At 33.6% G+C, this 12,674-nt stretch overlaps 2 protein-coding genes across 3 annotated transcripts; one reads left to right on the top strand and one right to left on the bottom strand.

Moving 5' to 3' along the window:
* Window positions 1–5,073: 5,073 nt before the first annotated feature.
* On the top strand, window positions 5,074–8,837 carry LOC143541072 (uncharacterized). 2 transcript variants are annotated; one of them, XM_077033984.1, is made up of 8 exons: window positions 5,074–5,541; window positions 6,613–6,712; window positions 6,789–6,845; window positions 7,236–7,350; window positions 7,948–8,030; window positions 8,133–8,194; window positions 8,265–8,346; window positions 8,422–8,837. In XM_077033984.1, the coding sequence occupies exons 1-8, from the start codon at window positions 5,303–5,305 to the stop codon at window positions 8,479–8,481; spliced, it is 798 nt and encodes a 265-aa protein (XP_076890099.1). In that variant the 5' UTR covers window positions 5,074–5,302; the 3' UTR covers window positions 8,482–8,837. The 2 variants fall into 2 exon arrangements, with proteins under 2 accessions (XP_076890099.1, XP_076890098.1); XM_077033983.1 differs by having other exon boundaries at window positions 7,188–7,350.
* A 347-nt stretch (window positions 8,838–9,184) lies between these two features.
* Window positions 9,185–11,665, bottom strand: LOC143541062 (putative late blight resistance protein homolog R1A-10). The gene has a single exon (XM_077033977.1). The coding sequence runs from the start codon at window positions 11,663–11,665 to the stop codon at window positions 9,185–9,187; it is 2,481 nt and encodes an 826-aa protein (XP_076890092.1).
* Window positions 11,666–12,674: the final 1,009 nt, after the last annotated feature.

Raw genomic sequence — 12,674 nt, 5'->3', positions numbered from 1 at the left:
TGGGTTAAATATTTATTTGTTTAAATAGTTAAATGATTATTGAGCTTAGTTTATAAAATGATTGAAGTGTTTATAATAAACAATTAAAATGGTTAGCTGAACCATTAATAATCGATTTTAGGCTTTTTAAATGATATTTTTTCATATGAAATAATGGAAATGTATTAACAAATTTATATAAATTGTAAAATTTATTTAAAGAAACAAAGAATAAATTTAGTAAGGTATAACTAAAACCAAAATTAAATTATCGTTATTGAATTATAAATAAATAAAAATAAAATTAAAAGAGAATAATAAGTTTCAAACTTTATAATATGTATAGTGTAAATTTCATAAATTATTATTTTTATTTAATTTGAAAGGCCCACATAAAATAGAGGAGTGTGTTTTTTGTTTACTCTATACTTTTGTACAGGAAATAAGCATTATTAAATGAAAAAAAGTAAAAAGTCTAAAAGTAAAAGTCAAAGTAATAAGCATTAACTCCATCTTTCTCTCTCTTCAATTTTCAATCTCATTCTTCTTCTTCTTCGTTTTGTTTTACTGTTATACCTCATTCCTCAAGCCATTGCCATACCTTTGAACACTAAAATTTATAAGTTTTTTTTTCTTTTTTCACTCAGATCCTTTTAGTAGTTCCGCTAATGGGGGCGGTGTCAAAATTTCATGGGGGCGGTTGAAATAAATCACATATATACTTAATAAAGATAAAATTTTAAGGTGGACGGCCGCCCCCCTTATCCACACAGTAGGTCCGCCTCTGAACTCAACTAATTAAAAAAATGGCCCAATACGGCCCAACCGACAAAACAAGAAATTATATTATTAAACGAGTCAGCACCCTCGCATCTCCTAACTTGTTAATAACTAATAATATTTATTAGATCATCAAAGTTAATCCAATAACACCAAAAGTAACAGCATAATAAACTTTAAAAGTAAAGCCTAGCGAGAGATAACTCTAACTAGCTTTCCATTAATTTATGAATTCAATAAGTGAGAACTCATCGATTAAACACTTTTATCATTTACTTGATCAAACAATCATTGATATCGATAGTTGGTAGAGCTTAGTTGCTAGCGAAGATCTTGATGGTTAAAAAAGAATGTATTGAGCAGTGTAACCTAATAATCCAATTTATCTTTTGTTAGAATCAACATAGGTTTATGTCCCTTTTAGGTTTGGTTATGCTAAGGAGAATTTTATTATATGCGAAAATATGTTGTTTCACATATTTTTAACCTTTGTCTTTGTCTGCTTGAGTTCCCAGTTTCCTTTACTTTATTAACTTTTAGTTACCGCAACGAAAACAAATTGTCATATGATATCGACAACAACTAAATATTGAAACATTGCATTGTTTCTTGTTGACAATCCCATTATTATGATTTCAATATACATCTAGTATATTGGTATTTTGTCATAGTAGTTAACTACGCTAAGTTAAAACCTGAACACTCGAAAAGATGCATATTGTTATGAAATTAAACGTAATTGAATCAAAATTAAGGACGGGTATCACAAGAACTTCAGTCGTAATAACAATAATTGATAATCGAAACAATTATAGTAAGAAATTGAAAAAGAATTCTATAAACTTAAACCCTAGTTTGAGTGCTTCCTCAATTTATACAAACCAACGGTAACTAACAAACCAAGTTTCTGACTTGACACAAACTAGTCCCTTAACCTTCAACCAGTTAACATAACTTGTCCAAACATTATTTAAACTACCGCATGTTGTGGCGGAGACTAATTGGTCAAATGTCATTTTGTTAGGACCTTAAGAGTAGGGGTGGCTCAACCATCTTAGAAGCCTGAAGCGCTTAAAAAAATAGTCAAAGGGCACTTTATACAAATTTCATTTTTATAATCCTTAATCCTCACCTTTATCCGGGTTTGAAACTGTGTTACATTAAAACTTTTGACCCGTTTTTGGTTTGTTAACCAGTTTGTAACCGGTAATGTTCATTTCTTTTTAGAAATGTTGCAAGAATTTTTTTTTAAATGATTGTGAAAAGAAAATATCTTCCTAACTTTTAAGTCGAAAACAAGACAAAAGAATTTATTACCTTTCTTTTCTTTCTTTTTCGTCCATTATTTTCTATTGTCGGCTTTTTTGCTTCCATCCAAATTGGATGTGACATTGTGACATATGAATATATGATAATTTGAGCATCTTAATTTGGAAATCTATAGTGTTAGTATACTTATGGGAAATTTCTTATAAATCATTAATTACATTTCTTTTAATTATGAAATTTTTTAGAAATAATTTCATTTCGTCCATTATTTTCTACACATATAAACCATCTATACTACACCTTGAAGTATTTGAACCCCCCACATCTAAGATATAGAAAAGAGACAGCTTACTACCATACCATATCGTTTCAAGATTACAGATTATCTGGATGGAATTTTTATTTTTTATCTTTCTATCACATCTTGGTCCTTAATTTTCACCATTATAATACATCTAACACATCTCCACACTTGGTACTTACCTCTTGGAAAACATAACTCCATTATAGATTATCTGTTTCTTTCTTTTTAATGACAAACTAACAATAAATGTATTATGTATACCATCTATATGTACACTTTCAAGGATTTAAACCCAACTCACCTCTAAGATAGAGAGGAGACAACTTATTACCACACCATGTTGTTTTGGGATTATCGATTATCTAGACGGAGCTAATATTTTCTTGCACTTTTTACATTAGATATAATTTCAAATATCAAGATAGCAAAGCAAGGGGTGGGGTTATTTTGTTGATATGGTGAACCCATCATATTTCAAAATACAAAGTACAAAGTTCAAATATAAAATAAATAACTTCTTCCTAAAGAGTAAAAAATACATGCATGCAGAAAGTGATAACTGATAATTTGGCTTGGGTTAAATGGTTAATAAATCATTGAGGAGGGGGTGGGTTAGGTGGGATTTCCTTTCAATAAATAATTGGGGAGGTCATGCCGGCCCTTTCCTACCTTTTCAAGATTTCAATATGGAATAATATGGGAACAAAATAATAGGTTTTTGGTTTATTGAAAGGAGCATGCCTCATGTAATAGTCCCACATGCTTTGCCTTCCGAGTTTAATAAACGAAAGAAAAAAAATGAAAAAATAATTAAGAAAAGAGAAAAAAAAAGAGTGGAATGGAAAATTTTAATTAACTGTGTCTCTGAGTTTAAAAGAAAATGAAAGATTTTATGTGTTAATCATTTCCTTCCAAATCTCTTCAATTTGTAAAGATTTGTAATGATTTATAGGGATGTTCTTGCTAAATGTTTTTTAAATGACGAAATTTTTGTACGATGTGGGTTTTGAACCCCTGACCTCCTATTTAACACCCTAATAACCTTACCACCCATTAAAGTGAGAATTGCTCTTGCTAAATGTTTTACAAAGGAATTTTTAGTTCACCAAATGAAGTATCAGCTTGATAGTTTCTTATGGTTAAGTGAACACTTTTCTTGAATCTTTTTTTTAACAAGTCATAGGTGATCTCAACCAGAGTAAGTAGATGTGATGTCACTGTGTGGGTGAGTGGGCAACTTTTTTGTGAGTGTGACAACTAGTATGGAATTATCAACCAATAATATATTTATTTGATATAATAATATTTCATTTAAAAAACCATTCACACTCACTCACACTCATCCAAGTACGCCCATTTCCACGAGTATGATAAAGAGATACATTTGTGCACATTTGACGCCTTTGTACCAGACACTATTTATAGTCACACTCTTAGGTACACATCAAAGCCTTAAAATAGACATGGCAGTATGGCACACCTTTGTTTTTAGTTTTTTGCTTTTTTTAACAACGTACACTTGGAACTACCCTAATACCCGAGTGAGTTATTCTGAGACGGGATGCCAATCGTCAATACTGATTTTAACGCTCTAGACTTGACTCACCCAGAAACATCATCAAGAAGGAAACTTACTACTATGAAAATTCCCATTAAATCATGGTCCAAATCCTAACGATGTGTTTCCGAGTTCATTTATGAAGAGAGAGGAAAAAAAGAAAAATATTTATTTTCCTCTTTATTCCGTTTCTTCTCCGTTTTTTTTCTTCTCCTCTCAATTCTTTTCAATTTGAAAAGAAAGTTTTTCTGACTTTCTTCTCTCTTATTCTTTCTTTTAATAAAACTCGAAAACACAACAGATATTTACTTTTTTTTCAATTCCTTTCCTTTAACAAGACTCGAAAACACAATTAAAACCAATGTTTTCAGACCTGGCCCGGGCGTCGACCCGGACGTCTTACCGGGTCAAAGGTCGGACCGACCCGGGAGGGCGGACTGGTGTTTGACCCGGATGATGTCATAAATAATTTAAATATATATATTTATATATATATAATTCATATACATATAAAAATTAATAATAACAAAAAATAATAATAATAACAAACTTTAATGTTTATTTATATTTAATACATTGTTTTTTGAATATATATGATATATATTTTATCAATAAAGACAACAATAAAGCTTGGTTGGTTGGCTCATGGTTAATTATTAAAGCTTCTACCTTGGAAATGACCCAAGTTTGAATCCCACCATGCACATTTCATTTTAGATTAATAAAAAATGGGTTTTACTGAGCCGACCGCCACCCGCCCAACCCGGCCGGGTTTTTCAAAAACGGGTCAAATACCTCACCCGGCCCGGTTTTAAGACTGGGTCCCGGTCCGACCGGCCAGGCTTCAAAACAGTGATTAAAACTATAAACAACTCAATAAACAACTCAAGCTTGTTTTAGCTTGTTTTTTATTTATAAAAAAGAATACCTTTTTATTTATGGTAGTTGGTAGAATGGTGACAATAATGTATCACTTTTTGCTAAATCCCATGATACACAAGTCCTACATTTTTACAAAAAGCTCAACACAAACAAAAATAATAATAAAATAAATAAAAATCATATAATAAATACACAAACTGAAAATCAACAAGGCGCCAAAAACAACCAACCAATCACAGCTTCTCATTTATCAAGTGGATTCATTTCAACTCACCACTCAATTAATAATATTATTATTATTCTTACTCTGTCATTCTAGGGTTTCAAATCCAAATTAGGCGATTTCAGTTCCACCCACAATTCACTCATTCAATCGGCTAATTCTTCAATTAAGCTGATTCTGGTACCAATGATACCAGCGGATTGTTCAATTGTTCATCTACTCGATTCAATGTCAGATTCTAGGGTTTTGAAATGTGCGTAATTTTGCAATTGGGCTTGTAATTATTAATTATACTTGTGGGCATATAATGGATGGTTCTGGTATGAACCAACGAGCTGTATCGTTTCAGTTTGGTCAAACAGAGGGTCAATCTGAGGTAAATATGATGGAGGATTTGCAGAGGTTGAACAGAACTAAAAGCTTGAATTTTTCGGGGAGTTCGGGTAGTTCGTCGGTTGAGTCGGTACCTGAGACGAAGCACCGACCGGGTTTGGATGGCGAGTGGTCGGTTGAAGAACAGTATAAGCTAGAACAAGCACTTGTCAAGTATGCATTTTTATATAATTGTATCCTTTGAAGTTATATACAATATTATTTAGGGGTGTGCAGGGATCGGTTGGTTTGGGTTGGTGTTGGGTTAAAACCGAACCAAAAACCGGAATATCGGTTTTTTAAATTATGAAAACCGTTCGGTTTGGTTTGGTTTTTCCAGTTTTGCCATTTGAGTTTGAAACTTTTGGGCCCAAAAAAAGTGTGACCCAAAATAATGAATTTAAGCGTAAATCACTTTGTTAATTAATATCTAGTTGATAATTATATAAATGGGCCAACTATATGACTTACATTACATATTTATTAAATTCTTATATTTTACTTAAAATAAAAAAAGGCAAATTGGATTTTATTAATCCCAACTAAATGCTATTGGCCGATAATAATCCCAACTTAGTTTATCCCACCGGTGGTCCCAAATTTTAAAAAGTTGGCTCTCAATGGTTCGTCGTGAAAAAAACCTAACGGCGTTAATGTTTTTTCCGAATCTCAAACTGATTTTTAGGGGCTTTTGATCGGAAGGAGGATACGAGTCGATTGATGTAAAACTTAGCTCGAAACAACGGCTTGATTAGTGGTTCAAATCGGGCATTTTAACTTCAAATTAACAAAAATTAAGCTGTTTGAAGTATCGTTTCGAGTTAAGTTTTACATTAATCGACTCGTATCCTCCTTCTGATCAAAAGCCCTAAAAAATCAGTTTGAAATTTGGAAAAAACTTAACGTCGTTAGATTTTTTTAACGGGGCATCATTGAGAGCCAACTTTTTTAAATTTGGGACCACTAGTAGGAATAAACTAAGTTGGGATTATTAAAATCCAATTTGCCAATAAAAAATGAAAATCTAAATTCGGTTCTTTTTTTTTGGTTCTTATTGAATGCAAAACCAAAACTGAACCGTAAGTTCGGTTTTTACAGAAACATAAAACCAACACGCAAGTTTTTGTTTCGGTTCGGTTTTTCTCGGTTTGGTGTTTTTGGTTTCGGATAAGTTTTTTCGGTTTCATGTGCACCCCTAATATTATTTTTAGCTTATATGTCATTGATCTTGTACAATACATGTAGATACGCGGATGAATCTGGTATGATAAAGTATGTCAAGATTGCTTCCACATTACGTAATAAAACCGTTCGTGATGTTGCAATCAGGTGTAGGTGGATGGCGGTGAGAATATTATATCTTCAGTTTTAAACATTATAATTACTCGTTTGAATGTTTGCTGATATGAGATATTTTGCAGACTAAACGAAGGAAACACGAGGAACGGAGTTTGTGGAAAAAGTCAAAAGATAATAAGGTAGACTATTAAAGTATGTTTGTAATATCTGAGGTTGATGTTTTTTTTTATATTATTTGAATTAATTTAAGTAGTAAGTAGTAACTAGTTATTAGTAATTGCATTAAATGTGAATATATGGAAACTCTTGTTGTATCCTGCTTGAATTAGAATAATGTTGTAATCTAGGACACGTATAAATGGTTGTTAAACATTAGCATTTTATAGGTACTCGGCCACAATTACATGAGATGATTTTTTTCAAGATTTCAAGATAATAATTAAGAATTTGCTTGTAAGAACTGATGTCTAATACTCTGTGTACATTGCAATTAAATACTCTCTTTCGTTCTACATTTGCAGCGTATTATTAATGCAACACTCATCATCGAACATCTCATATTAATTCAGGATAAATTGATGGAATCATCCTCAAACCCGAGTGTGCCATCAATTCCGAGTATCAATGTGGCCCCACTTTCAGTTTTGATGAATCGAGTTAGAGGTGATGGTATTCATGTTGAAGGTTAGTTTTAGTTTAGAGCTGTTCAAAAATCTCGTGACTCCTTTGCAGTTGGCTCGAAATAAACTTGCTCAAAATTAACTCGCTTGTTGGGTTGTTTGTTACCTCATTTAAATTAAGCCCAAAATTATATATATAACTTGAAACAGAATGAAATTTTTAATAAAAATAACTTATATAAAAAATTCTCGAAATATTGAAATTCTCGATTGGCTCGTATAGCCCAAATTTTAGTATATAGAAATTATGAATTATGTAGTTCACAAAATTTTGTGTTACGTGTATGTTATAAATATTATTTTGAGTTTTTTTATGTATTGTAAAATAGTAAAAAAATAATTTTATGACAAGCCATGAGCTAGCCCTAGCTTTTGATGAGCCGATCTCAAGCTCAACTGTTCAACTCGTGAAGATCGGCTCACGAGTTCATATGAGTCGCGCCTGAGCCCACTCTGGCTTGGCTCGTTAACAGTCTTATCTTAGTTCATATGACGCGAAATAGTTGCATTTATGAAATTAGTCTTGCTAATACACATTTTTTTATGTTTATGATGATTTTATACTTTTATTAACATAATGATATTTTATTCGTTGAAGCAGCATTACGGGGCTCAGTAAGGCATCTGGTAGAGCAGAACAGACAACTTCTTGATCAGATCTCACTTAATATCTCTGCGCTAAAGGTCTATAATTTTTCCAATTCTAGCAATAATAATAATGACAACACAGATTAAATTTTGTATGGTTGACTAGTCTTGCTGATGCTTTTCAACATCAATCCACAGCTGCTGGACAACGTTGATCTTATTAGACAGATGAAGAACAATGTTAACGCCATCTTAAACGAGTATGTTAGATTAAATTATATTGATTTTTATTTCTACTAATTGATATGAATTCCATTTCAATTCTTGCAGCATGAGATTCATTCCCGGGCCACCACTGCCCATATCAGTAAACGAGGATCTTGCTAATACGATTCTCTCGATTAAAGCTCAGGTGATTATTAACCTTTAAATTATTCTTGGTTTTTCAGGATCTTGCTAATATTATTTTGTGTTTAATAATTGGTAGCCAATGATGTTCGCCTCATCAGGCGGGATGAATATGAAACAAGAACCGAGGTTTTGGTGAGGGTTGGGTTCCTTCGGTTATAGTTTTCTCTAAGTACAGAAGTAAATCGGCTGTAACGTCATTGGTCAACAAATGGTCACCCTTTGACTTTACTCATCAAGGAAAATTGTTTATAGGGGTTATTGGGTTTTTTGTATAACTGTATTGATTGCCTATTTGAATCCAAACCCGCAATAAGAAAGCTTGTAGAACTTCATTTTTGAAAAACTAGAATATTTAGCTATGAAACTGTATTGATTGTGTATTATAAGATGTTTTTATCAAATAGAACTATCTGTATTCAACTGTTCATTGAATAATAATATGCTTAGATGAATGAGGTCTAGATTCTGGATATCGCTACATCCTCGGGTATTTTCAGGCAAGAAGTCATGTGAAGAGGTTTGCCACCAGATAATCTGTTGCATCATATTTAACATTTGATTCCGAACATGACAGTAAGATATAGAATTTGGTATATACATGTATTTTTTTTATTATTTTTTATTTTTTTATATATATATTTTTGCAAAATTACATATCAATTCCAATCCAATTAATCCCTAGTCCATACCCCACTGCCCGACTAGTGCCTAACGATCAAATTGCCGATAGTAACGTACGATTTTATCCGTCGGTGAAATCTTTACCGACACCCGGTTTTTCCACATAATTTCACCAACGGTTCTTTATCTTCATTGACGGATAGTGTAAGGATTCCATTTCATTCTTCCATTCCCACCCCCTCAAGATGTGTAGGGAAGATCCATGTCTGCACTTTTAAGAAATAGTTTCCTTCACTTTGTTGCTCTTCCTGAATTTCGACTGCAGATCTTTGTGCGTAAAGGCTGCACCCCTTTACCTCAATCACCTCCAACGTTGAAACCTTCCCGAGAGCCTTTGGGATGCTATCGAGTTCTAAACAACCATGAACCACCAAACGTTGTAGTCTCGGGAAATTATCACTCGAACAAACCCATTGCTTTATGTCCAGATCATGCAACTTCAAGACCTTGAGTTTCCGAAACTCAGCATCACCGGTCTCCCATCTTTCTCCGGCGCATGCGTGAAGTTTCAGTTTTAGAACCTCGAGGTTAGGCAACCGTGCAAAGGTCAACATCTCTTTCCAATCAATCCCAGTATTTGACAAAGTCAATTTCTTAAACTTTTCAGGAAACATAATAGGATTGCATGATCTCGTTGATTCAGCGTATGGAAATGTATTAAGTAACTTCAACTTTTGAAGGCGTGCCAAAGCGCCTAAATTTGGAAATTCGAGATCCCCTAGCGATGAAATTAAGGGACCACCAAACCCGAGCTTCCTAAGATTGGGAGTCCTTGAAAATATATCGTGGCAAGATCGGGGACTTACCTGGGATAAGGTTTGAAGACTAGCCAATGCACCGGGACTAGGACAACCATCCTCCATAAGGTTTTCCCCAGATTTGATATATAGGTGCCTTAGATTAACCATATTCCATATGGTTTTTGGTACAACAATATTCTTCCTTGAGGATATTATGAGCATTTGTAGGTTGATAAGGTTAGATATTGATGCATGTGGACTTCCATCATGTGCTTGAATGGCCAGGTATCTAAGATTAACCATTGGTAATACGTCGAAGGGGAATAAGGAGATAAAGATAGACTCTAGATCCAAAATCTTAAGGAATTTGTACGTGTCGATATGAATTAACCCGCCTTCCTTTAGAGATTTTGCTAGCTCCAATGGAAAGCATAGCATCGATGACAGTGTTCCGTACCTATGATTGTTTGACAGAAACTTTTCCTCCTCCGCTTTTCTCAAACAAAAATCATGCAACAAGTCGTGGATACGACATGTTTTAACTTGGCCATCAGATTTTATTCTTTGAGTCATCAGCAGACTTCTCTTGATTAAATTCATCAAGAAATCCTCGGCAACATCCTCCAACATTCTGCTTCTGCTTTCATGTATGAATCCTTCAGCAATCCATAGCCAAGTCAGCTTTGCCACGGGGACTTCATAGTCTTCAGGAAATGCGCCAAAAAAGAGAAAACATGGTCTCAAGTGAGGAGGCAAATGATTGTAGCTTAACGCCAGCGAGTCTATGTATTGTCTTGGATCATTAACCATAAACGAGCGTAGACTTGCAGCAATTTGCTTCCACCAGTTGACTGAAAGGTTGTTTTTCACCAGACCAGCAGCTATAACAATTGCAAGAGGCAATCCTTCACATTTTCCAATAATCACCTGTCCGGATTCCTCCAATCCACGAGGGCATATTCCCATTCGAAACGCTTCATTCAGAAATATGCCCCAACTTTCAACTTCAGTACAAGGACGTAAAACATGAGCAAGTCTTTCTGACTGTACATGTAAACTCACGTCAATGTCACGGCTAGTAAATATAACTCGGCTTCCGTTTTTGTCATCTGGAAAATACATTTTGAGATCGTCCCAAACCCTACGATCCCAAATATCATCGAAGACCACCAAAAATTTACGACGCTTTAAATTTCTGTATAACTTTTCCCCCAACTGGTGCTCGCTCATTTCGTATAATTCATCTGTAAGAATATCGCTAAAAGAGCTTAATATTCCGACTAACAGATTTTTCTTCTTATACACTTGAGAAACAGTAGTCCACAAACGAAAGTCAAACTTATACTTAATTAATTCATGGTTGTATAGTGTTCTAGCCAAAGTCGTCTTTCCAAGCCCAGCCATTCCTGTAATTGTGATAATCTGAAGCTTCTTTGTACATGTTGCAGTAAGTTGATCAAGTAGTGTTTCTATTTCTTTATCAAATCCCACCACAGCCTTTTCTTCCTCTACATTGTTAAATCTGATATTACAGAGTTGTTCACAAATAAGTATCATATTATCAAACCTTCTTTTTCTCCGTATATCCGGATCATAAGCCCTCATTTCTGTCTTGAAACTTTGTCCATCATTGTTGAGCATATTAGAATAATTTAACAAATCACCACCTTCTATCACATGACTCGCCAATGTATCCATCGCGTCTTCCATTTGTTTGAGTAAAGCCAGCACTTGCTCATTTTCATACCCTACCATCATGTCTCTGAGGTAACTCATGAGACCATCAAAGGGTTCGGTCTTCGTTCTCTTGGCATCTGGTGCTTTTTCTTCTTCTGAGATGTCAAATGTCGCATAGGATTTGATTAATTTCTTTATGCGAAGACCAAGAGCGTCAGCCATGCTTCTCTCCTGATATAATAACTATATCAGGTTAACAAATTTGCCAATGTAATATGATTAGCTCATCCATTGTATAAATTCTTCAAAGTAATAATTAACTCTCAATCTATAATAACTAGAAAAATATAACTCTAAAACTGATTACATGTACAAACTCATTACCATAATCACAAATTCACAACTTTGATTAATGATTCGGTCCAACTAGATCGACCTAATTAAATAATGAATAAACCTACATGAACGAACCGAACGTTCAATGAACTGTTCGGCGGGAAGTTGGTATATTTAATAAACATGTGTACATGAACAAAATATTTGCATGTGTTCATTTAATTAAACGGACGAACATGAATACATGTTTCGTTCGTTTATTTATGTCCGTTTACATATTAATAGAAAATTACGAAATATAATTTGTATCTTACAAATTATATCACACTAGTACCTAATAGCTAATTAAATATTATTTGTTTGTTTTTGTTCATTTAAGCTTCACTTATGTTTGTTTGTGCCCGTATACGTATGTTCAAATACGTTAGTGTAAATTTTAAACACATGAACATAAACGAGCACGAACGTGTTCATTTTTTAAATAAACGAGCATGAACACAAATATTGCCCTATTAATTAATTGTTCGTGTTCACTTAAAGTCAGATGTACCAACATGAACACGCCTTTAAAGTTACATTCTGCTGCAATAGGAAAGATACAGTATACTTATTCGAATTCATAATTAGAGCATTAGGCAATTGCATTTCATACATTTTACAAAATCTACAGTTAAATATTAAAACATTCATGATCATAAAATATACAGGATATATATTTGACATAATTCATAAGAACTCACTCACCTCCGGTGATGATGATGAACGGAAGTAGAAGAAGAAACTACGCATGCACAAGGAATGAAGTCAGTCAATGAAGACCAAAGTCTTTTTGCCTAATAATATAGTTTTCCAAATGTGAAAATCACATAAATGAACGTTTGACCAAGCACGTACA

Source organism: Bidens hawaiensis, unplaced genomic scaffold (assembly GCF_021521415.1).
Source record: "Bidens hawaiensis isolate Kalapana, Puna unplaced genomic scaffold, B.hawaiensis_p1.1 tig00012467_1, whole genome shotgun sequence".
In the NCBI taxonomy this organism is placed as follows: domain Eukaryota; kingdom Viridiplantae; phylum Streptophyta; class Magnoliopsida; order Asterales; family Asteraceae; genus Bidens; species Bidens hawaiensis.
This window is presented reverse-complemented; position numbering and strand designations above follow the sequence as displayed.

Coding starts and splice junctions, on each gene's coding strand:
- LOC143541072 (XM_077033983.1), top strand. CDS start 5,303: ATGGATGGTTCTGGTATGAACCAACGAGCTGTATCGTTTCAGTTTGGT. Junction 6,846..7,187: donor AAAAGTCAAAAGATAATAAG/GTAGACTATTAA, acceptor CTACATTTGCAG/CGTATTATTAATGCAACACT. Junction 8,347..8,421: donor TTCTCTCGATTAAAGCTCAG/GTGATTATTAAC, acceptor AATAATTGGTAG/CCAATGATGTTCGCCTCATC.
- LOC143541062 (XM_077033977.1), bottom strand. CDS start 11,665: ATGGCTGACGCTCTTGGTCTTCGCATAAAGAAATTAATCAAATCCTAT.